The following is a 22,774-nucleotide window of genomic DNA, read 5'->3' as shown; positions in this document are numbered from 1 at the left end:
GGGGAAGGAGTGCCGCTGCCAGCCGGCCTCCGTTGCAGGCCGCGACCCGCGGCGCGGGGAGCAGCACTGGGGCCTGGGCAAGGTTTCTCCGTCCTGGCTAAACAAAGTGGTCGGGGATGGTTTTAACCAGGCCGTGTCTGGGGAAACTCATTTGTCTTACTGAGAAATTCCACCAGTGAGGCTGGGAAAATCATAGGCTAACTGGGACAGCCCCTTAACTGTGCCCAGCGGAGTTACCGGATGGCTACATTTGGAGAGTCCCGTTCACAGGGGAAAATGGCAGAGTTGAGGCTGGTGGTTCTACTTGCATTTCTCTCGACTGCCGGCATTTTCAAGAGTTGGAACTGAAGAGTCTGATACTTGAAAACGGCTCTTAGGAAACTAAAGTACATGGAAAAAAAACCAAACAAAACCAAAACAACAGACCTTCATGAGATTGCTATGTGACTGCCAGCATGGCTATTAAAAAAAAACAACCCAAAACCAGCAACCAAAACCCCCTTCTGACCACAGGGAAGATGTAAACCCAACCACACAGTTCCAAACACATTAAGAAATGCATTCCTCTGTAAGTTGCTCTGCAAGTGCTTGCGTGGCTACATAAAGTTTTAATACGCTGAAGGGGGCACCTTACACTCGCGCGAAGGAGAGCATTGCTATAGGCCTTTACCTCAGCTCCATGCAGGTGCAGGTGTCGTGCTTCTTTTCCCACAGAAATGACCAAAACTACCTTATTGCACGTGGCATTGAATGGAACTTTGAGAAAACTTTTATAATTTCTTCATAAAAGTAATTAAAAGCAGTGAGGCGGTATAACTCATGTCTTGAATTGTTTTGCCCCTGTGAGCCCCACAGTAGTCTTCTAGCTGATTTTGTTAAGAATATAAAAAAACTGACCTTGCCTGAAATGCTCCATTCCCCTACAAAGTTAAATGGAACGTCGCACCCACATCTTGAGGGGACAGTATTCTTCTTTGTATTTTTTCTGGCCAACTGAAAGGTAGGAAGAAAAGGAGAAGTATTTTATTTTCTATTCAATCAACTCTGTTATGAGGAAAAAAGGATTGTTTTTCAGCACTTATAATACAGATGTGTCCAAAACAATATCAGAGAAAGATAAGAAAAGTAGAGAACCCATTTGTAAACATGCTACAGTAGAGCATACCTATGAAAGCATCTGAGAGTACTTTGTTTTGTTCTGAGGTTCTGGTTTCTTTACTTTCGTGTTTGTTTTATTTTAAGTGCTTTATGGCAAGATTATTCAGATAAGACTGACATTCCTGTTCACGAAAATAGAACAGTGTGTTTATTTCCAGCATTAACTGTGTGACCCTTAGCTGTCCCCACAGGCTTGTAATACTTCTTAAATCTGCTTGCCTTACAGTTGTACCAACTTTACTCTTGCTGTTAGAGTGAAACATCATCATTGACAGTATTTTGTCATTTTACATTGAACAAGTAGCTCTTTGAGATCTAAGCACCAGTAATAAATTCAGAAGTACCTCAATGACTTGTAGGGTTAATGGCTACTCTTAAAAGTCATACAGTTTTAAGGCAACTGAAGACAATTGACAGTTGTGTTGCCTTATGCTAAATAATGATAATGCCTTGCTCTTATTTAGCACAACACCAGTCAGTTCCAGTGCTGAGCATCACAGATGAAGTCACTGGGGCCTGGAGAACTGCTCAGATGGCACACCGGACCTGTGTCACTCAGGGAGCGAGAAGGCAGCGCATTCTGCTGCTGTATCCATCTTGCACAGATACATGCAAAACTGAGTTAAAATTTGGTAATTAGCACAGTTGGAGATAGGTGAGTGTTCACACAAATGAAAAGCAGAAGGGGCATAGCAAGAACATAGGCAGTTCTCATGTGCTCCCCTTATACCTGTCTTTCAGTTTGAAATGCATGCCACCTAAACCTGTTGGTTTGAACTAAATTTAAAAAAGGAAAAATTGTGTTTCAAATGGCAATCAGGCTAAAACCTGTATGGAGAGCAGGGCAGAATGAAAGGAAGAAAGTCTCAAGATCCTCTTAACCCCAAGTTGTTAACATATAGCAGTCCCCCTCCCCTTACCTTTTTCCATTAGGTGGTGGGGTTTTTTCATATAAAGATGAGATATATGAATTTAGGATATTCCAAATCAATTCAAACAGACAAACAAAAATAAAAATCTTTTTATTTTTCAAAGGATTTGCAGTGTTTCCCTGAATAACCTGGACCTGTTCTGATCACTGGAAGCTTATTCCAGATCTCGGTTTCCTCAGACTTTAGACTGGACATTGTGATCTGCACTGCTCAAGAGGTAACCAGCTGCCCCAGTTGTCGGTAGACTGAAGTTTGGTCTTTAGCATACCCATGGCCCGATAGATTAACTGCTTTGAATATTGAACTAAAAAGTCTTAATAGGCTCTAGAACCTGACCTGGAGCCAGGACAAAGAGCTTTTATAAGAACATTTAGCGAAGGGTCCAAACTTCATTATCTACCCTACAGAATAACTGGAAGGTCAGGTGTGGAACCACATAATTTCTACAGAAAAATACAAGATTCACAGTGTGGATTTCTACAGCTTATATAATGTGCAGTTGATAAGGTTCATATATCATTAAGGTCTTTCCAATCTTAAAAACAGATCGGTCAAAGCTTCTATGGAAAGTTTTGCTGAAGCAAAACTTAAATATTAATATTTCATAGAAGGGTCTATTATGAAAGCCTTGCTCTTATTTATGCCATTATTTAGTAATCTATCTGCTAGCAGAGGAAGGATAAGTGTTTCAAAGGATCATATGGGACTTCAACATAAATCTTGTTTAAATTAATGATCATTTTACTGTTAAAACTTTTCAAAACAGGGCAGTACAGAAGCCTAAGTGTCCAATTCCCACAGAAAAAGCATACCTTTTCTCTTAGTTATTACCTAGGAAAAATATGGTAAAGAACACAAAACAATTCAGGACTTCTTTCCAAGCAGACAACCTCACCATAAACAACAGTGTTGTAGCACGTGTCACTTGGTGCATTGGTAAGGAATGGTGAGGAAATCATGCATGGTTTCTGCATCTCTGCAAAGTTCATGAACCAAACCCCTTTTTTCCACCCCTGGCATCACCACAACCAAGTAAATGTATACGGTATAAAAGCTCCCCCCCCCTTGTTTAAATTTTTTTTTTATGTAGTCAGAATGTACATATGAGTTTTGGCACTAATGTACAAAATGACAAGAACAGTACCTCCCTTATTTTTTCAGTACTCAAAATCCTAAATCCTAAATGAAAAGGAGATTTGCCAGGGGTTTAGATAAGATAGGAACATCTTCCCACAAGGTGAGGTAGGCAAACGGGATGGAGGGCTACAGTCTGTTCAGGAGGGATGCGGAGGGCAGGTGAGGTGGAAGAGTTGCACTGCACGTAAGGGAGAGGGTTGACTGTCCAGCCCTTGCTGTTAGGGATGATATGGTTGAGAGCCTCTGAGTGAGGATTGAGGGGATGGAAAACAAAGCAGATATCGTTGTGTGTGCCTACTATCCATTGCCCAGCCAAGATACTTGTTGAAGATGGTGACCTGACAAATAGGGATGAAGAAAAAGTGGAGACATTCAATGTGGTTTTTGCCTCAGTCTTTAATAATACTGATAGACTTTGGGCTGTCTGGTCCCTGAGTTGGAGGACCATGGGCATGGAAACTGTGACTTTCCATTTGTTTTGACACTGAAATTGTAAGGGACCAGCTGGTATATGGCCTGCTAAATTGCCTCCCTCGTACTGACCCTCAATCTCACTCTTCAGGAAACAGTGACTGCTTGGGCTGTGTTCATACTGCCATATTATTTGAGGTTTTGCATCCCAAGTGATACAGGCAGGAAGCCTTCTCCTGAACTGTAATTGGAGCCATTACATAGACAGTATTTTGCATTGATTATCCTGTCACAAAGCAAGAGGATAAAATGAGGACGTGACCACGCTCTACAAAGAGCATGACTTTACCAGCCTTGTTATTGCCAGCTTTTGAATCTGAGCATCTGCTTGTCTCTCCTAACTGAAAAGGATGAATTTTAGCCACTATACAAGTCTGAGAGCAATGAAGTGGCATAGTTCGTTATGGGGCTCATTTCTGTGCTTTTCACCTATGTACTGATGCTCTCCTGCATTTGGAAATAAAAAGCCTGACAATTTTTGCTTGTGTCCAATTCAATTAAGAACTCATTAAGCTGTACTTCAAGGTTTGCTAGGTTCCCTTAGACTAATGATTTTACTACTACACGACCTTGTTTCTTCTTCCCCCAGATGCTAGTGGGTGGGGTCTGAATTCGGGATGGCATGTCAACAAAGGATGTTCAGCATTCTGCTTTGAACCTTACCTCTGTGAACATTCTCCAAGTTAAAAATATTAGCAGAAGTAATTAGTACATGAAAAGCATTAAAGTTAATTTGAGTGAGCAGACTAAGTCTTCTAGCAACCTAAACTTACAGCGTGTGAAAAAAATGTTTCTTTTCAAGACATCTCTTGGAAATGCTATTTTTTCTTCATTTATAAGTATTAACTAGTTTAGACACATGAAATCAATGTAAATCAGAGTCTAATGAGCCAATCTACAACTTCTGTGAAAGCAGAGGCTGGCTGCTTAGGAGACCCCAAAGGATGGAAGAGTAGAGAAACTGCTGGGGAAGCTGCACATGCACTCCGTGTTTACCACTGCACCTCCCAGGCTGTTGTGGTCAGCAGACTTGCAACACAACACTCAGCAAACCCACAGCAGAGTCTGAAGGTCCCCAAAGCATGCCTGATGCTATCAGCTAGGCGGCTTCACAGGCAATCAAGAGTACACAGAGTAACTGTCCACAGGGTCTCTGTAGACGATCATCTAATTGGACAGCAAATGCACCACGGAATGCATTGCACTGATGGAGGTTCTTGTTCCTGCTCATGAGCTGTTGTGCAGACATTGCCATTTCACTGCCCTAATGGATTTTACTCCCACATCACTTGCCTGCTCCATCCAGGCCCACCTTGGACTCCTTTGCCCTAAATTCATCCTCATAAAGAAGAGAGCATAAAAAAGCATACAGGTCGATCAGATAAGCTGAAATTATAACTGTCTGAAAGACAAAGCCAAGAACTTCAACAGAAGTATTCAAAAAAACAAAGTGCCCTGCAAGGGCTTAAGTGATTCACTGTTTTAAAAGAGGCCTCCATGTGGATTATAACAAGGATATTTATATTTGGGTTTATACTGGCTCCTTACCTTGAACAGTTCAGGCTTTAACAAAGCAAAAATATATTTTTTAGTCTTAAGCCTTCAAATATAACTCATTTAGGCTACTATGAGGCGCTGGAAGTAGTCTTTCCATTATTTATTTAGATAATTTATTTAGAGTATCTACCTGCAAACTTCAGCATACATTGGAGTGGGAATAGCTTCTCTTTTACCATTCAACCAGCAGTTGACCCCATGACCTCTTTTTCTCCTCATCTCTTTGTTATGAAAGTGAATTTAGAGAAAAGAGACACCAATGTGTAGCTGAACAATTTTCTGTCTCAAAGGGCTTTGAGACATGGGAGGGAGAACCCAGTTTTCTGGACCGACTGTCCAATGACCTGTGGACTGTCCCGTGTTGCCAGCTGGGACACTAGTTGTCTCCCAGAAGATACTGACCTTTCCTTGGCAATTAAAATCGAACCACTGTACAATAAGTAAAAAAATCATTCACTTAAGAGTATTAATCAAAATGTCATTTAATCACATATTCAGTTCACGTGCTTTCTTACAGTTAGCATTACCAATCTGCTCTGGTTAGTTAAAGCATGTATTTAATCCCATAGGGTGCTCTGGTATTAATTATTGACTAAGCCTTAAGTTGCAAACGGCAATATATACATATATGTATACACACACACGTATGTAGCCTATATATTTGGCATTTAGAGCAGAACAACCTGTGAAAATTATGTAGGTTTCTGGTCATTTTACTATGGAAGCAAGTCAAAAGTACCAGACATTAATGCCCCACAAATTATAGGTCTACCTTCTAAATAACCACACTCTTTTAGGGGACAAAAGGTGGATTTCCATAAAGTCATGATCTCTCCCATCTTGTCCATCAGGGAAGGAAGGACAGAAAGGTTCACTTGGCTGAGGCTCTCAGATGAGCTGGCTAAGTTCCATTAAGCACTCTCAGTTAGCCTCTCTAGTTCAAAAATATGTGAAATAAACCAGAAGCCAGGCCTCGAACAACGGGGCAGGATGAGAGGAAACGAAAGATGCAGGAATAAGGGTTCTTACACCGTACAGAACATCAGTTCAATTCCTCTGGAGTATGGCACAACTTTTAATCCAGACTAACACTTACATATAGATCTCACATCAGCTGGGCTTCTACATGATTTTTTTTCTGTGAGACCGAACACGAATCATATCTAACAGTGGACTAGAAAAAGGTTGTTCATTCTGACAGATTCAAGCTATGATTGCATTCCATGGAAAGGACATGTGCTGGAGCAGTTTGTGAAGAACTGCAGCCCATGGGAAGGACCTACATTGGAGTACTCTGTGAAGGACTGTCTCCTGTGGGTGGGACCATACACTGGAGTAGGGGAACAGGGTGAGGAGGAAGGAGTGGCAGGGATGAAGTGTTATGAACTGACCACAACCCCCATTCCCCATCCCCCTGCCCCGCTCGGTGGGGAGGAGGTAGAGGACCTGGGATTGAAGTCGAGCTTGGGAAGACGGGAGGTGGGGGAAAAGGTGGGTTTAGTTTTATTTTTGTTTCTCACTATTGCTATTTTTAATTGGCAATAAATTAAATTAATTTAGAGTCTGTTTTGCCCATGATGATAAGTGGTGAGCGATGTCCCTGTCCTTATCTTGATGACATAAGGAGCTTTTCATCTAGTTTTTCCTCATCTTGCTGAGGCGGGGGAGTGAGACAGCAGCTGGGTGGGCACCTTGCAGCCAGCCAAGGCCAGCACACCACAGAACTATACTGTTCACCCATTTCCAGATGTAAATCTCAAAGACATATTGTACAGTCTTGCAGAGGACATATCTGCAAGTGTCATGCAAAGGATGTTCTCTTTCTACCACTACGATATGGTTTACAGTGCAAATTCCCCAACAGAGGTTTCTCCCCCACACTACATAACCTCATTTTCAACTAAATTAGTTTGTTTTCCTGCGTGACGATCATTCTAGAGTCATCTTGTTATTTACACATGAAAATAAAAGGTTTTAAAAGTAAATAATTCTGAATATGAAATTCAGCCCTGCTGGCAATAGCGTAAGCTCTACAATCACAGTTAAGAGGCAATAAATTATCTTTTGTTGTTTTTTTCCCTGAGATGTGTTCAACTTGAAACCTGACATTTCTAAACCCATGGTCCCTTTTCATCATCTTAGAGAGGCAGTAAATGAGTTTGATTGAAACCCAGCTTAATACATCATGATTCAAGGAAAAGATTTTATTTTAGGGCTAACAAGTTGATAATAAATAAAGGAATATAATAATGTAATAACAGATGTTCTCATGCACTTAACACATACAATAACGCTGGCTTACACTGCTGTTTGGACAAATTGAGAAGAGGTATTTGGCAATATTATAAGTTTGAATAGTTTAGAGATTATAGAACAAGAAATTCTTTCTGCTGTTTTTACATTTCTTTTATACAAATTCAAATAAATATTAATAAATCTATTTTTCCTCAGGTTTTCTGTTCACTTTTGACATGCCCGATAACTAAGCCACAGTAATATACAACTGCCAAGAAAGAGTATTTATGAATTATACTTATTAATATTCCTAGAAATGTATCATATTTATGTCACATTGTGCAAGCTCTTTAGGTAAAATTAGATTTTAGGAAAAACTGCAGAAAATTTAAACTCATTAAAACATATCCAGTGCAAAGGCCAGTCTAGTCCACACATTATGGTACTGTAATGTAAGCCAATATAATTTAAATAATAAAACATGCCTATATGATTCAGAGGAAGCAGAGTATGTTTTACGTTTTAAAGATCTGGCATCTAATATGCAGATTCTGCAATATCAGACATTTTTCAAATCTTCATGAGATGGCAAAATAATGTTAAGACTTTATAAGTAGGCTTTTTTTTATTTTAAGATAACTCACATTAACAGTACTACAGTGGCCAAAAAAGACAAACTATTATAATAGAAATCAATCTGATTAAAAAATTAAATATTCCAATTAACACTGAAAAAGTGTTTGTAATCATTATTTACAATTCATCAATGATACCAGTGTATAACTTCACACAGTCAAAGTATACCACTTTCCAAGCAAATGCCAATTCCTGTATCCCCGTTCCAGCATTCGATAGTAATATGTTGGTTATGCGCAACATATCAGTTTAAAGAAGGAGATCGATCTGTGGTCCAGAGTAATTCTATATATGGCCATTTGGTTTGCAAGCAGCGTTTTACAGGAGTGTCATCGGTCTGTAGCATTGGTTCTTCAAACCCCATAACAACTGCTGTGCCTTCCACATACATGACCTGTCAAAATAAAACAATTTATGTCAGCCTACATTTATTTAAAAACTGGAAGATGAGATTATTATTTTCACCAGGTTAAGAAAGGATTTGTTAGGATTTTTTTTTTAACTACAAAATAAAATCCGTTAAGTTTTATATACTTTTTTTTAATGAAATGAGATAAGAAATCGAAAAAACCCTGATCTCTTAGACTAAAGTGCCTGAAAATCCCAATCAGGCCATATTTATTTGACTGTTTACTTCAATAGACAGTAAAGGCCAAAACCGGGGGGGTTGGGGTGGGAAATCTAGGAAAAGCAATGCAAAAATTCTGTGACAACAGATCTACTATTGTTGCAGTTGCAAAGTTTGATATTGTTATTTTATAAGCCTGTGTTCCTTAGACTTAAATTCATGGAATTAATTTTCCATAAAATGGAACTTCTGTTGCAAATCAGCTCTATTTATAAAACAATCTTTAAAATGCCATAAGTAGAATCCTCTGAAAACAAAGATTTATTTACATTTTCTTGATTATGTATATATGTTCAATAGTAAAGACAAATGCATCTTTGAATGCCTTTGCTTACATTTTGGGGTATGAAACTGGGTAATTTTAAGGACTTAAACAGTCTGAAGTTCTGAAGACTGAGTATATACATTTTCTCAAAGAGTCTTCTTACTTTAAGTCCTTTTTGTTCCCTATGTCTATTAATGCCTTTTACTCTTCCACCCTAAATGCTAATTCAGGAACTAACTTAGAAGCATTCATGGTGTGTCACGTACACCCCTTCTTCCAAGAAAACTGAAAATGAAACAGGTCATTTTGGTCACCCACTAAGTGGTTCCAAAAAATACTGTTTTTTGATGCAAGTCTGGAGTACTGAAATAGTTCACAAAAAATTCGTAACAACTCAATTTAGATGTAAGGTTACTTAGAGAAGTTGTAGTTTGTCTGTGTTACATCTCCATTGTCCTTCACATTTCAGATCCCACTTCTCATGGATAAGCATGAGAAATGCTCTATTCAAAACACATAGCTTAAGAGTTGTGGTCTAGCCAACCAATACGCTATACTAGCTAAAATACAATCAGGAGCACAAAGTTTCCAATTCCAAATATATCATTTTGGAAGACAATTATCGAAATAACAGTTTTGTAAAAAGTCTGTTTCAAGTTAAAGTATTTTATCTGTAACTATAGTCAGTTTTGCACACTAATTGATATTAGGGCTAGATTTTTGTTTCTTAAATCTTACCTTTTCATTATAGTTCGATTGCTTCAGTCCATTGTAATGGTAAACAGTGAACGACTCTGAAACCCTAGAGTCCTAGTAGAAAGAAGACAGTTAATTTCATGTGACATATATGTCGTGCCTTGCAGTCTCTTCTCTTCACGATTAGACAGATGCATTTAAACAGGAAGACTCAAGGAAATAGTAAAAAAGTACAATTTCTTTTAGGTGACATCATCTTGTAGATTTTGTTCATTTTACCTTTCTCACCAAAAGTAAAAAAAGATCAGTAATTTAATGGGTAACGCCCCCAAGAGTGAGTCACTATTTTCTGTGTTCATCTGGACACTAAACTACAACTTCAGCACTGACCATGTAGAAGCTGTCCTAATTTTTAAAGTCAGACACCTCACGTAGGAGCCACATTTGCGTGGATTTATGACTGTTTGGATGCTATGAAGTTAAATATTTACTAATGACCAGACTCAATCTCCAACCCTCCATTTGAGAGCTAAAAAGTGATTTATGCCCACTCCTGCCTAACAGTGTAACTAATTGTGAGGACACCTGTTGAGCTGAGGCCTAACAGCAGATGTACTGCTGTTGTGAACCTCTACCATGGCAGGTGTTTAAATGCTTTAGTCCTGAAAGGACTGAAAAGCTTTGCATTTCACTGAATCAGGAAACACAAATCAGGTGTAATATCATCTCTTTTATTCCTACTGGACCAGGCTCCAAACAAAGACTTATCCCTTTTTTAAGTACATGGAGGTAAAGGCTGGAATGAGGAGAAATCTGCTCAGGTTACAGTACATCCATCAGATTACAAAAAGCCCTTATTCATTTTTTTCCTCTTAAATGATTCAAAAACCTTATCTCTGTATAGGTCTCTCGCAGCAACCCAGGCTATTCAGTGGAGGAAGGGTGGTGAGCAGGAAGGTAAGTGGTAACTACTTACAGAGGTTGCTTCACAGAGGTGAATAAAATCAAGCTTTGCTGGGAAGGAGAGGGCAGTTATTCTTTTCCCTGAGGAAGAAGGCTGGCCCTGAAGGAAAAGACGTGCTGCTTTCCAGTTCCCATCCCATGGATGTTAAAAATTTTCTGTGGTAATTGTTTCCCCAAAAAAGAGTTACCAGGGAATTCAGGAATTGTCCTCTCCAGGTGACTGCCCGAAGCACTAAAGAGCCAGGCTCTCTCAGGCTGAATGATCTTTGAATATTTTTCTTCTAAGCCAAGCTTTGAAAAGGAAAGCTGAGATCCCTTCCTGCTTTTGAGGTGGAGTTTAGTACTTTCTGTGAGAGCAAGAATGGGGTTTTGAATATTCTCAGCAAAGAAAGAATCAAATCTGGATCTCCTGAGCACTAGTTACATGTTCAAATATTGTATAAAGGGGAACATCAACAATTCCAACCATCACTGGCATCTGCTATTTCCTCACAGTATTTTAAAGCAAGACATTCTGCAGAATTTCACTTTCAGAAAGAATTCTGAACGAGGTGTCAGTATGGGTAAGGGCTCCTGCTATCTGATCCACAGAGCACAGACAGATTGGACAACATATCCGTGCCCTCAGCCTTCATTCAGTAACTGATACTGGCAGGTCCCAGTCCAAAATGCGCTGATTGTTCAGATTGCACCCTTAAGGCACTAACACCCATGTTTTGTACTGGAGCCAGGGAAGGTTCAACAGCACAGGCAAAACTGAGTGGTGGGGAATCACGTGCAGCAGGGAATTAGTACTTGACAGACAGGCACTGACTTGGGGCTCCAACTTTACAGCAGATAAAGAGTTCCTCCACCAACTCTCTAGGTGACTGAGGTGGGGATCTGCCCATGATTCCACGACGCTCCCTTCTCCAGCTGCCCTTCTTCAGTCAGTGATGCCCTTCAGCCATAGGCAACAGAGGCAGCAGACCCATACTATGGTCTGCAGTACTGGACAGTTTAGGCACAGCCAATTATGGAGGATGTGCTTTGGCTTTCTGAACTTCATTCTAAGCATCTGGGCCCTAAAATTAAGCAGTGGAGTCTTCCAGATTTGCAAGTATAATATAATTGTAAGAAATAAGATTATATTATATTCAATTGTAAAGATATTTCCACTTTAGGATATACAAAATGAAAGAAGCAGCAGTTGGCAAATACACAACACAGATGTAATTCTGTAGATCTGGAGAAAATGAACACTCTAACTCCTTTTTCCTCTAGATGATGAATCATCTCTTAATGATGTATTCAGTCCCTACCATCTTTGGCAGTGCAGTTCTAGTGTCTTCTGAATGACCACATTGTTTCACAGTACAGAAGACTACAGCCAAACAGTGCTGCACAACCCTTAACAAAAAGAGTTGCTGAAGGCAATTTAAAAATATTAGTTTCACATTTCCTTGGTTTTAAAAATTAAGCCATGTAGTTTCAATGACATGTTAAGCCACAAAAGCCTCCAAAGAAGTGCTCATCTCAGCTCTTCTCTTGCCTCACCAGCCCATCTCTCTGTCACTAGGGAAACCCTCTCTCTTCTGCCAATACAAGCATTTGCATGGGCATGGAACAAACCTCCAGAAACCTGCAAAGAGAGCTCTCATCCAGACCAGTTCCCTGTTGTGGTTTACCACATATCTGTACAAGGAGATTCCTGGTGGCAGGAGGGAGGCAGCATGCAGGCAGGAAAACACGACCCAGGGCAAAGGGAGAAGAGGACAGCAGCGCTAGGCTAACACACGCTTCTCAGTGGTGGTGTGATCTTAAAGATTATTTGGAACAGATTGAGTGTTTTGAAAATAATTTTCCATTACCCTGGCAGATACTGACTTTCGTATAGGCTAAACATAGCTCTATCATGACTTTTTGTTAAACTGTCAAAAATTTTACATTATGAGAGATATACATAAAAATAGTTTTAAATATGTTTGTAACCTTTTCCCATTTGCTAGCAATTACAGCAGACATTTGTGCTATTGATAAAAACAGCATGGTCATTTATTCTCAGAGAAACTAAACTCAGATGAACTTTCTGAGTAGTGAACCAGTTCAATTTCATATGCAAAATATATTTCCTGAGGTTAATTTTAGAACTTGTCGCTATAATGGAGTTTCCTTCCAGTGCAAAGCTAAACAAAGTCATGGACACCTTATGCAGAATCATAGAATCATAGAATGGTTGAGGTTGGAAAGGACCTTAAAGATCATCGAGTTCCAACCTCCCTCCCTGGGCAGGGACACCTCCCACTAGACCAGGTTGCCCAAGGCCACGTCCAGAATGGAAGTCTGCAGTTTGTTGTGTAATACAAGAAGTTATTTGCTGGTCAGCTGTGTCAAATGAATGCAATACTTATTATTAAAAATAGCTCTGTGATACCTATGGAAATGTTTAATGAATCTCAAAGACAAGCAGAATAGACAATGCTCTGCAGCAATAAAGCTATATTGATTACCTGCTCAGGGAAAAATTCTTGCAGAAAGGGACCCAGTAATATGATGCCCAGTCCTTCTGGGTCTAATTTGGTCTTCATGAGGTTTACACTATGACAAAAACATTGAATACAAAAGTATGAGTAAGACATTTTTATTCTTGCATGACTAAATTATGCTGTGCTACCACAGTCTTGGCTGCCAAGTATAGCAATACTATTCTATTTTTAACCGTAAGTGACAACTGCACCAGAATGGCATGCAAGTTGCCAAAACACGGTTATTTTTAAATTAAAGTAATCTGTTATTTTAAATTAAATAAGTGATAATTCTGAAGGACCACCATATTTGGTAAAATAATTCAAAACTCATATAATCTAAAACCAGGTTTACAGCCCAAAAGGCGTTTTGCTGTCTTGTAAGCATTCTTGAACATAAACCAGTCGTCTTTTAAATACAGCTCCATAACTGCCAAACAACCTGTTTTTAAATGGAGATTTGAAAAGCCTCCAAGATTTTCTAAGCAAGCTGAAATAAAATTAAGTTTAACAGATACATCTTATTTACAACACATCCTTGATATGAAAGAAGCCAAACCCAATAAATAATGAAAATATTAACAATACTAATCTGAAAGTCTTACTGCATGAATATGGTACAATTTCAAGTTGCTACAAATGAATGCCAATTGTAACTTTATACTTCTATTTAAGCAATATATTTCTACAGGCATCAGATTGCTTAAACATTTATTTGCATCTACCTATCCTTTTGCCTACGTTACAAGTTGTACCGTACACAAGAATGTCCTCATTGCGTCAAACCGAGAGAGTGTCTTGCCCAGTATCCTGTTTCTGACATTGGTCAGTAGCAGATGCTTATGATGGAGTACAACAGGGCAAACAGACAGTGATAGCCTTAGTTTACCCTCCCCATTTCCAGCAGTCTGCTGCTCAAAGACATCTTCAGTGAGAGGCAGTGTCTAAAACACAAAGATACATATTTTTTCTTTCCATGCATGTACCTAATTGGCTCTGAACCCATACACACTTGTGGCATTTAATAAACTCCACTCACAAAATTAAAATTAAACTATGGATTCTGGGAATAAGTATCTCCTATTTTGCACGTGTTACCTGATAACTCCGTTTGATGACAACTCATTTTTTGTATTGCGAGAAGCAATTAACAATCATTCCCTATTTATTATGAAACTCCAGATTTCAGAGACCTCTCTTACATGCCAATGGTTGTCTCTCTTTTCCAGGTTGAACAGCCCTAACCTACTTCTTTGCTGTACTAATGCCATTCTGTACCTTTGATTAGCCTTCTTGCCTTCCTGATACCTTTCTACAATGTTCTTTTTTAAGATGGAGTGAAATGTCATGCATTTATACAATGGCATAATTCCTAGATATCCCACTCCATATGTTTGCTTATCACTGAGTATCAGTTTAAATCTAAGATCTGTTTCCTGAATGGTAATATCTAGTTCACAGCCCAACAATGTGTATGTAAAATCAGGATTGTTTCATCCCATGTGCAGTCTATCTACATTTACTGTATTGAGACTTCACTGTTACCCTGTCTTCCAGTAACTTCTGATGCTCTTCCACACCATTTTTTTAATGTCTCGAATACTTTTGTATCAGCAGATAACTATCATATTAATCCCTACCTTCAAATCACCAGTGCCACAACAAACTTCACACCCTTAGCACAAATTCCTGTAAAATTCCTCTAATGATCTCCCTCCATTAAGAAAAGATGACATTTTTACCCTTTCATCAGTTATTTATCTACAAGGAAACCTTCCTTCTTATCCCATGTTTACACATGAAACATTTACAGGTGAATTTTCCTCCGACGGGCCTTCAAATCCCTTTCTAAGTACTGCTGTCCATTTGTCACCTTCTCATTCTAGTACTGTCTGGTACCAGGACAGTTTACAGTGGTACGTAACCTGAATTAGTTCAGCAATTTCATTCTGATGTTTCTTCAGAATTTTGGGGTTTTTACTTATCTTGACACTTCAGACTCTTACTTACTCTGACCACCCACAAAAAGGCTTAAGTTTGGAAACGTCCCTGTAATCTCCCCCAGTGAAAAATACTTTTTAGTATTGGGGATCACCTGTCAGAACTACAGACCTCTTGCAAGTCTCCCTGTTCTCATGGGCTTAAAAAAATACTATTAACTTTTATTTTCTGACTTTGCAGCTTAGTTGCCAGAAGACTTTAACACCGCTTTATTTTGTATTTACATTTGACATTCCATAAATGTAGATTCTTTCCTATTTTTTTACGTAGGTATCACAGTCTCCTTTTAGAAGACAGTCTCAGCTTCTCACAGCTGCCTCTTTTACCACCCAGGCTTTTAACAGCCTAGGTCTCTTCTGTTGGGGGCTGCAGGCAGGTGTCTTTCTAAGCTCTTTTTGATTATTGTTGCATGTAAGCTTTTCATCCTTTTGGCTATCACTTAACCATCTTCACTTTTAAGTAGGTTCCTTTCTTGGTCCCAACATAGTACTAGTAGTAAATTATTTGGCTTCTTTTTGTTTCTGCCTGAGTACACACAGAATACATTATGCATTTCTTAAGAGAGTGGCTCTGTTAAGGCCCTTGGAAGAGGAATTTTAAAAATTCATGAAAGTGAATGTGGTATCCTATAAACTATGTTAATTTAATATCTAAAAAAAATATTTTCACAACTCAAGTGAAACTACAACTGAGGATTTGCAAGACACTGGACTTTAATCCTTCTATTGCTCATTCTTACTGCTCTCAAAGTACAAAATTTCAGATATCTCCGTAGCTGCCTGAAATCTGCTCAAAGTCTTAAAATGCTATAAGAGAGTTCTAAAACCAGTGTTTGTAAATAGAACTAAGGCAGATTTAAGTAAGGATCATTTTGAAAATGCACTTAAAATTATGTAATAAAATTAAAGCAAGCTATATACTCACTAAGGAAATAAAGACTGCTTAGAAATGCAAAGCCATACTAAGATTTTAAGTATGGGCAGCGTACAAAATTAAATCAATTAATCAGGAGGGGAGATTTAATAAAATTTGATTGCTGTATGTTTCAGCTGAGGCTAACGTCATTCAGTGTTACTGGTGCTACACTAGAGCTACCAAAACAAGTGTGTGTATGTGTTTCAGTCACTTCAGTGTGCAGTCTAGCGTCTTAACTGAAGAGGTTATGAATGTTGGAGTGATGATACTGATGGCCTTTTTACTGTTACAGCTGAGAAGTTTGTGGGGACAAAAGCCTTCAGCACTGGTCAAACAGACAGATAGGATAAAATATTTTTAAAAAGCTAAATCTAGATTGATAGATGTACTCAAACTGGTGCCCTGAAGACCATCAGATGGTTTTCAGAAACAAACAGACAAAACAAATAAGAGAGCTGGGTTCTTAGATGTATTTAATAAAAGACTAGAAAATTTTACTAAAATCACATGCAATGGTGTGGGAATGTATTTAACAGAAAATGGACATATTTTGAACGAGCCATACAAGCAGGTGGCCTGACTGTAGATCTCGGCCTTGAAGTGACCTTGAGGAGAGAAAAACAGAAACGACAATGGATGCTTCACAGCAAATTGAGGAATCGAGACAAGAAGAGCCGGACGAGGAGTCAGATAAACAGGACGCTGAATAACCAATCAAAGATGAGACAGCTTCGCATGCCTTCCTCATGCAGAGGGCTATTAACCAATCAACTAATGCGTGAATGCGTGTAGAGAAAGATAGATTGTATATAAGGGACAGTGGTAAATCAATAAAGTGGCTTCTGTATGATTCACATTGGATCGTGTGGAGTCCAGTTTCTCTCCTCACAATGGCATTCCATACTGGAATGGCTAACCCACCTTGTTAATTCATGCCCGCTCTACAAAGTTTTCCCCTCTGTAATTCTTAAACTCTGGTTTAAGCAGGTCTGACCATTATTCATCTTGAGACTCGGAGAAGCTTAAAGCTTTGGATTAAATGACCACAAAGAATTTCCATTTAGTTCTTGAACTAAAAAATGTAAATAGTACACTTGGAAGCAATGCCTTTAATTGTACTTAAAAACAAACAAATAAACAAAAAACAACCAGAAAAGCCTATGTGGAATTTGAAATGTGTTATATATACACTTGTGTTCCACTTTAAGTAGAGAGGACATCTAGAAGCAAAACAGAGTGGGTCCTCAAGACCTACTAATATTAGACAAAATGTGTATTTAAGAGATGTTTCAAGACTGAATATGCCATGGTTTGATCATGGCTTTTCAATATAGCAGGCCTTCTGACTGGCTCTTCCTACATCAATTTATATTCGATGTGCTACACACAGTAAAATAGGTCAGGGCTATGCCACAAACACCCTGAAGGCCCAACAGCCAGACTGAAAAACTGCTGAATGCAGAGAGAGGATTTCTGCAGATTTATTGAGGCAGCAGAACAAAAAGGCCAAAAGAAAGCCTCTCAGACCTATTAAACTAAGTGTTGTCCCGTCATGCGTCGCCCCCCCCGCCATTAAAAAAAGTTTGCAGATTTCACCATTTGTTGACATGATATGAATGCTGGCCTTTTTGTCTTGTATTTTCTTTGGTTTTAGCGTCCTGGGTGTCTTTTGATTTCAATTTTCACTCCTATTCTCCACAGAGACCAGCTCAGTAAACCTTGTACTTTCTAACATTTGAAAGGACAGAAAATTGCAACAATCGAATTTCAGATGGCTGTGGTAAGTAAACTTGCAGTCTCCACAGCCATTCTACAGGAAGAACTGATTTAGACCCCAATAAACCGGACCATATGCTTACGAAAGAGCAGAACCATCTTTCGGAGATGTAAAAAAGTTCAAGCACACAGCTCTCCTTTCTGGGTTAAGCATTTAGTGGCAAAATGTGGGAAGCTTTGACATCAAAGTTTAACTGCTGCCACTGAATATTAGTCCTGTCTGTCCACATGAGATCTAAAATAAACTGCCTTTTTCATTTGATAGTTTTAACTCTAATCCCAGGAATCGAGGTGTCAGTCCTGGAAACAAATGACAATTTTAAACACTACAAGGTACTGAGTATTGGTGGAAACAGAAGTGTAACTGAAGCAGTATGAGCTTCCAACTCTGTGGATAGATCCAGTGGTAATCCAGTGCTAACCTGCCTCTGGGTACCTTGGTTATTTGGCTCTTTTGTCACACAGTTTCACCCTCATTAACATACAGAAATATATGCATGACTATCTCCTCAATATATAGTAATGTAGTAAGTTTGAGGGGTTTTTTGGCTTCTAGTTATCACTTCCTCCCATTTAATTTAAAGTTCACTTAAACACTTCAAAATAACATTCTGTGACCAGAATGCAAGCTAGAGAAAATCCAGAAAAAAATCCCTAAATTATAATCGGTATATGGTTAATTGTTACTTCTGTAGTACTTAAATTTTATTATACTTACTATTCAGGATCTGAAACAAGGTCCAGAGCCTTCATTACATCTTCTAGCAGAGTGTCAGGTATAAAACCATTATCTGAAGAAGTAGCAAAGCTTCTCATTAGGAAAAGAAACAAAATGCTTTCTAGGAGTACAAATTTTATTAAAAAATAGAAATACTGCATATCTTTATCTCTAAAATTTGCAAACAAATGGTGGGGTTCTAGAAGGAACATAGTTTTCAAACGCTTCTCTCCCACTTGAAAAAAAATGAAGGGTGCAATGCAGAAACTGCAGGTTTAACATTCACACATGTAGAAGTTATTACTTGCTAGGAATTCAATCTCTTTAGAGCAATCTCCATTTGATACCATGGGATAATAACTGTACATTTTTTCCCTTTTGATTAGCTAAAATAATGCCTGAATATTAGACATCCTTTGTTTTCCAAAACACGAAAATTTTCAGTGCATGCCACATACATTCAAGAACAAAATTTCACAAAGAATGCAATCACAGCAGATCAGTTATTTTATGAAAATGTAATATATGAGAAATCAAATTATATTTAAGCTTTATGTTAATTACAAACAACATTACAAGGTTAAAAAGCTTACGCTCCAAGAACTCTGCCTCCTATTGCACGATGTTGTACTCAACTTCCCTTACAGCAGAATTCTCAGAAGATTCGTTAATGTCATTTGTAGATTGACTACTGTACTGAAAATTTCTCAAGTACTAAGTATTTCACTCCTCTCTTAACCAGCTCAGATGCAAACAGTATATTACCCTGACATGGAAAGGACAATGGATTTCAAAGTGTAGTATTTGGAACAAATTTTGGAAAATTATGATCCCATTTTTGAAGAGGCACCCTACAGAATGCAGTATTCATTACTATTCGCAAATTGTCTCTACCGAATGAGTACATTCCTATTATAAAATCTTATTTCAGCAAGAAGTACAGCCCTTACCCTCAGGGTCATATGTTTGGAAAACCCTTCTAGCTTGTTCTGAAGGTGCTTCAGGAGCAACAAGGGCCATATCCTGAGGAAAAAAAAAAGAAAAGAAAAGAAAATTTTCAGAATATTCTTAACTCAGATGCAGATTAATAAGGAAATACTTAGCCATACTACACAGGTTTGGACCTTAAATTAATAAAAATTTAAATATAACAGAAGAAAAATTATGGCAACTTGGCAATATTGCTGATAGCTATGTAAAATGATCAAGAAATATGTTAAGGATTATTAAATAAACTTCTAGACAAATTTTACATAAGTCTTTTCACGAAGATACTGTGGCACAAAAGCTACTTGGAGACTACATGTTATGTGGAGATCTAGATTTATAGTCTCATTCTTTATATCTCAAAACACATACACGTGTGCCTGTGAAATTTAGTGAGTGTACTATGCGTACATTGAGCCATTTAAAAATCATTTAGATAAAAAGCTGTATGAGAATGTTTTCAAGTCCATTTCACAGAATGGCAGAACACAAATTTGTTAGCTGCATCAAAAAGTATGATTTCAGTAGTAGCTACTGTAATGCTTTTATTTATCTGTGACTTTTAAAATCTCAAATACAATCATGCTTTCTAAAACACATGTGGAGAGGCACATGCCTATCTCCTATTGTAAAACCAGTAAACAGCATATCCCTTTGGTTTTATGCCAAAAAAATATTATTAAAAAAGTGACATTTAGAAGTTACTCATGAGAAATGAAAGGTAGCATAAAGAGTAAGAAATGCACCTATTCAAGACACCCTTTAGTTTAAAGAGATACAAAGATTTGACGTTCAAATAGAACAAGAAACTCCATGAAAGAACATGAAAATAGAGCTCATAAACCTGCTTGCTAGGAGTACTTAAATCCTACATCTCCTCTTGCAAATTTACAATCACCTATGTTGTTTTGCACATAGAAAGGGAAATGAAAAACTTGCTCAGAGGGAAACACTGCATTTGACAATATCCCCTCTATAGTTTTTCTTCCTGTCAAAGTGAAAATGTAATGTTACCTGCTATGCTATGAACAGTAAACACAAAACCCCAGAAAAAGCAGCATTGACATTACTCCGAATAACATTAAACCTGGGAAACTTGCTTTTGTTCATATTGTATTAAGTAAATTGATTTGTTACAAATCAAGAAGTTACCTTAAACTGTTTCATAAAGTATACATAATCTTTTTCCTTTTTATTTCCAGTTCAGCTCAACTTTGCTTTCTGAAGATGACTTAAGATTTTCTTGAAAGAGAAAATCATGGCAACATCCTCTCATTATACCTGTATGTCCTAACAGTGAACTTTGGTCTAAACTGTGCAAGTCTGTAGTACTTCATTTGAAGGAAGACACAGAAAAGAAATCTGAAAATGTAGAATTAAAAGATGCATAATGACCTACTGTTCTTTTAACAGATTAAGAGAACTGCTTCCGGAAAAGAAAAGCAGCAAATCATACATTTGACCAGAATTCCACTCTTATCCAGTTTCTTCTAATAGCTGACTTCAAATCAGTCAAGAATTTTAAGTATACACCTAATGGCATCCAGCAAAACTTTCCAGAATGAAAGCCAACTGCGTAGGACACACCAACAGGGATAACAGGGAACACAACATACACTTAAAAATAACAGGCAACAGTTTTACTTTGAACAGATGAATGATACAGCTATTACTGGCATAAGATGCGTACAATGGGGGTTACAGAGCTCCCCTCATTTTCATGTACAGGAGAGAAAAAAGTTTGGTCTTATACAGGATTATATTAGACAAAAAGTTAGGAAACAACTGCCCTGTCTTCCAAGGCTCCAGATCACCAGCCCATTACATACTTTCACTCCTAAGGGCTACTCCATTGCCACTTGAGCACAATGCCAACATCTACATCACCGAGCAATGCAGTGCACGGAGGGAAGGATCGGGGTTCAATCTGCTGTGATGTATGAATGGGTATCCACATCGCATCTTTACTGGCAATGAAGTTTGTGCCAAATGTCAGTCCTAGAAGCACACTATGCAGAAGCAGAGCCAGTTGCTGTAAGCCCTTGCGTCCACACTGCAGGTGAGGCACTCTGAAAGGCTTCTCAGTGTGCAACTTCAAGTGTTGGCTCCACCAGGACAGAAACAGCTTTCAGCACATCTGTAGGACACTTAGTTGCATGCAGCAGGATTCCAAGGCTAGACGCAATGCAAATTTGCACCAAAAAGCAGCTCTCCAACATGCTAAACCACTAATATAGATGGATATGGTGAATCATGTCTGCCAGAATTCTTCTAGTTCATGAGACGTGATAGACTTATCAGGACTAAATTACTTCTGGCTCCAGCTTACTGCCTCTCTTGCAGCACAAGTACCACCTTTCACTGTGACAGGACTGCAGAGCCCATCTTCAGGTCAGAAGCAGGTTTGCCTGCAGATAACCCAGAACTCTCCGCCTCCCGCACCATGTGACTTCTCCAATCAACCTGTCCCCGAGTACTCCAAGTGATAAAGTGTACAGAAGAAACTAAATTGGGAGAAGTCCCTTTGTCCTTCTAGTTGGTGCAAGTGAGAACAACTTGTAAATTGCTTGCTTAATATACTGGAAATATAAACCCCAAATTTTTATATTAATTCACTATCATAATAATGTAATTTTAAGGATCCATAAATATGACTAATTTGGAACAAACCCACTATTTGATGAAAAATGTTCCAGTGATTTTATAAATGAACAATAACTATAACACTTACAGCAAATCAATACCTTAACAGTGTAGCTTCAAGTTTAAAAAAAAAGTTTAGAACATGCATAAAGTACTTTGTAGATAAAGAGACCATACTGTAAAGTTTAGAACATGCATAAAGTACTTTATACTTTTCATACATATACTTTACATACATATACTTTACATACTTTATACATACTGCTTTAATAGCATCTACAGCTCAACACGATTAGTTTAATGACGCCAAATGATGTATGAGGTTGCGCAGTTGCTAAGTATATAACTCTTACAATGGGTAAGGCTTATGTGCCTATTTGATTGACGCTGCAAAATTTGGTAATAATTGATGAATTCTTAAATAATTTTGAATACTCCAGAATTAGAAAAGTTTCATTTTGGGGGTCAGTATATATAAAGTAGGAGTAGATTTCACTATCAGTGAATTACAGCACACTATGACAATTCATTCTCAGTTTAAAATAGATGATG

At 38.2% G+C, this 22,774-nt stretch overlaps 2 protein-coding genes across 2 annotated transcripts in view; both read right to left on the bottom strand.

The window, feature by feature from the left end:
* The window catches only part of ITGA8 (integrin, alpha 8), a 117,550-nt gene extending 117,221 nt beyond the window's left edge, over positions 1–329 (bottom strand). The window contains exon 1 of the mRNA XM_009888963.1: positions 238–329. Coding sequence (XP_009887265.1) covers positions 238–329 — 92 coding nt within the window. The remainder of the gene's footprint in view (positions 1–237) is intronic.
* A 7,111-nt stretch (positions 330–7,440) lies between these two features.
* Positions 7,441–19,623, bottom strand: LOC104289922 (protein FAM188A). Its single transcript, XM_009888955.1, has 5 exons — positions 19,543–19,623; positions 18,593–18,665; positions 13,168–13,255; positions 9,758–9,829; positions 7,441–8,520 (listed from the first exon to the last, which is right to left on the bottom strand). Exons 1-5 carry the CDS (start codon positions 19,610–19,612, stop codon positions 8,371–8,373), a joined length of 453 nt encoding a protein of 150 aa, XP_009887257.1. The 5' UTR covers positions 19,613–19,623; the 3' UTR covers positions 7,441–8,370.
* Positions 19,624–22,774: the final 3,151 nt, after the last annotated feature.

This window comes from Charadrius vociferus, unplaced genomic scaffold, assembly GCF_000708025.1.
Source record: "Charadrius vociferus isolate BGI_N301 unplaced genomic scaffold, ASM70802v2 scaffold297, whole genome shotgun sequence".
Lineage (NCBI taxonomy): Eukaryota > Metazoa > Chordata > Aves > Charadriiformes > Charadriidae > Charadrius > Charadrius vociferus.
This window is presented reverse-complemented; position numbering and strand designations above follow the sequence as displayed.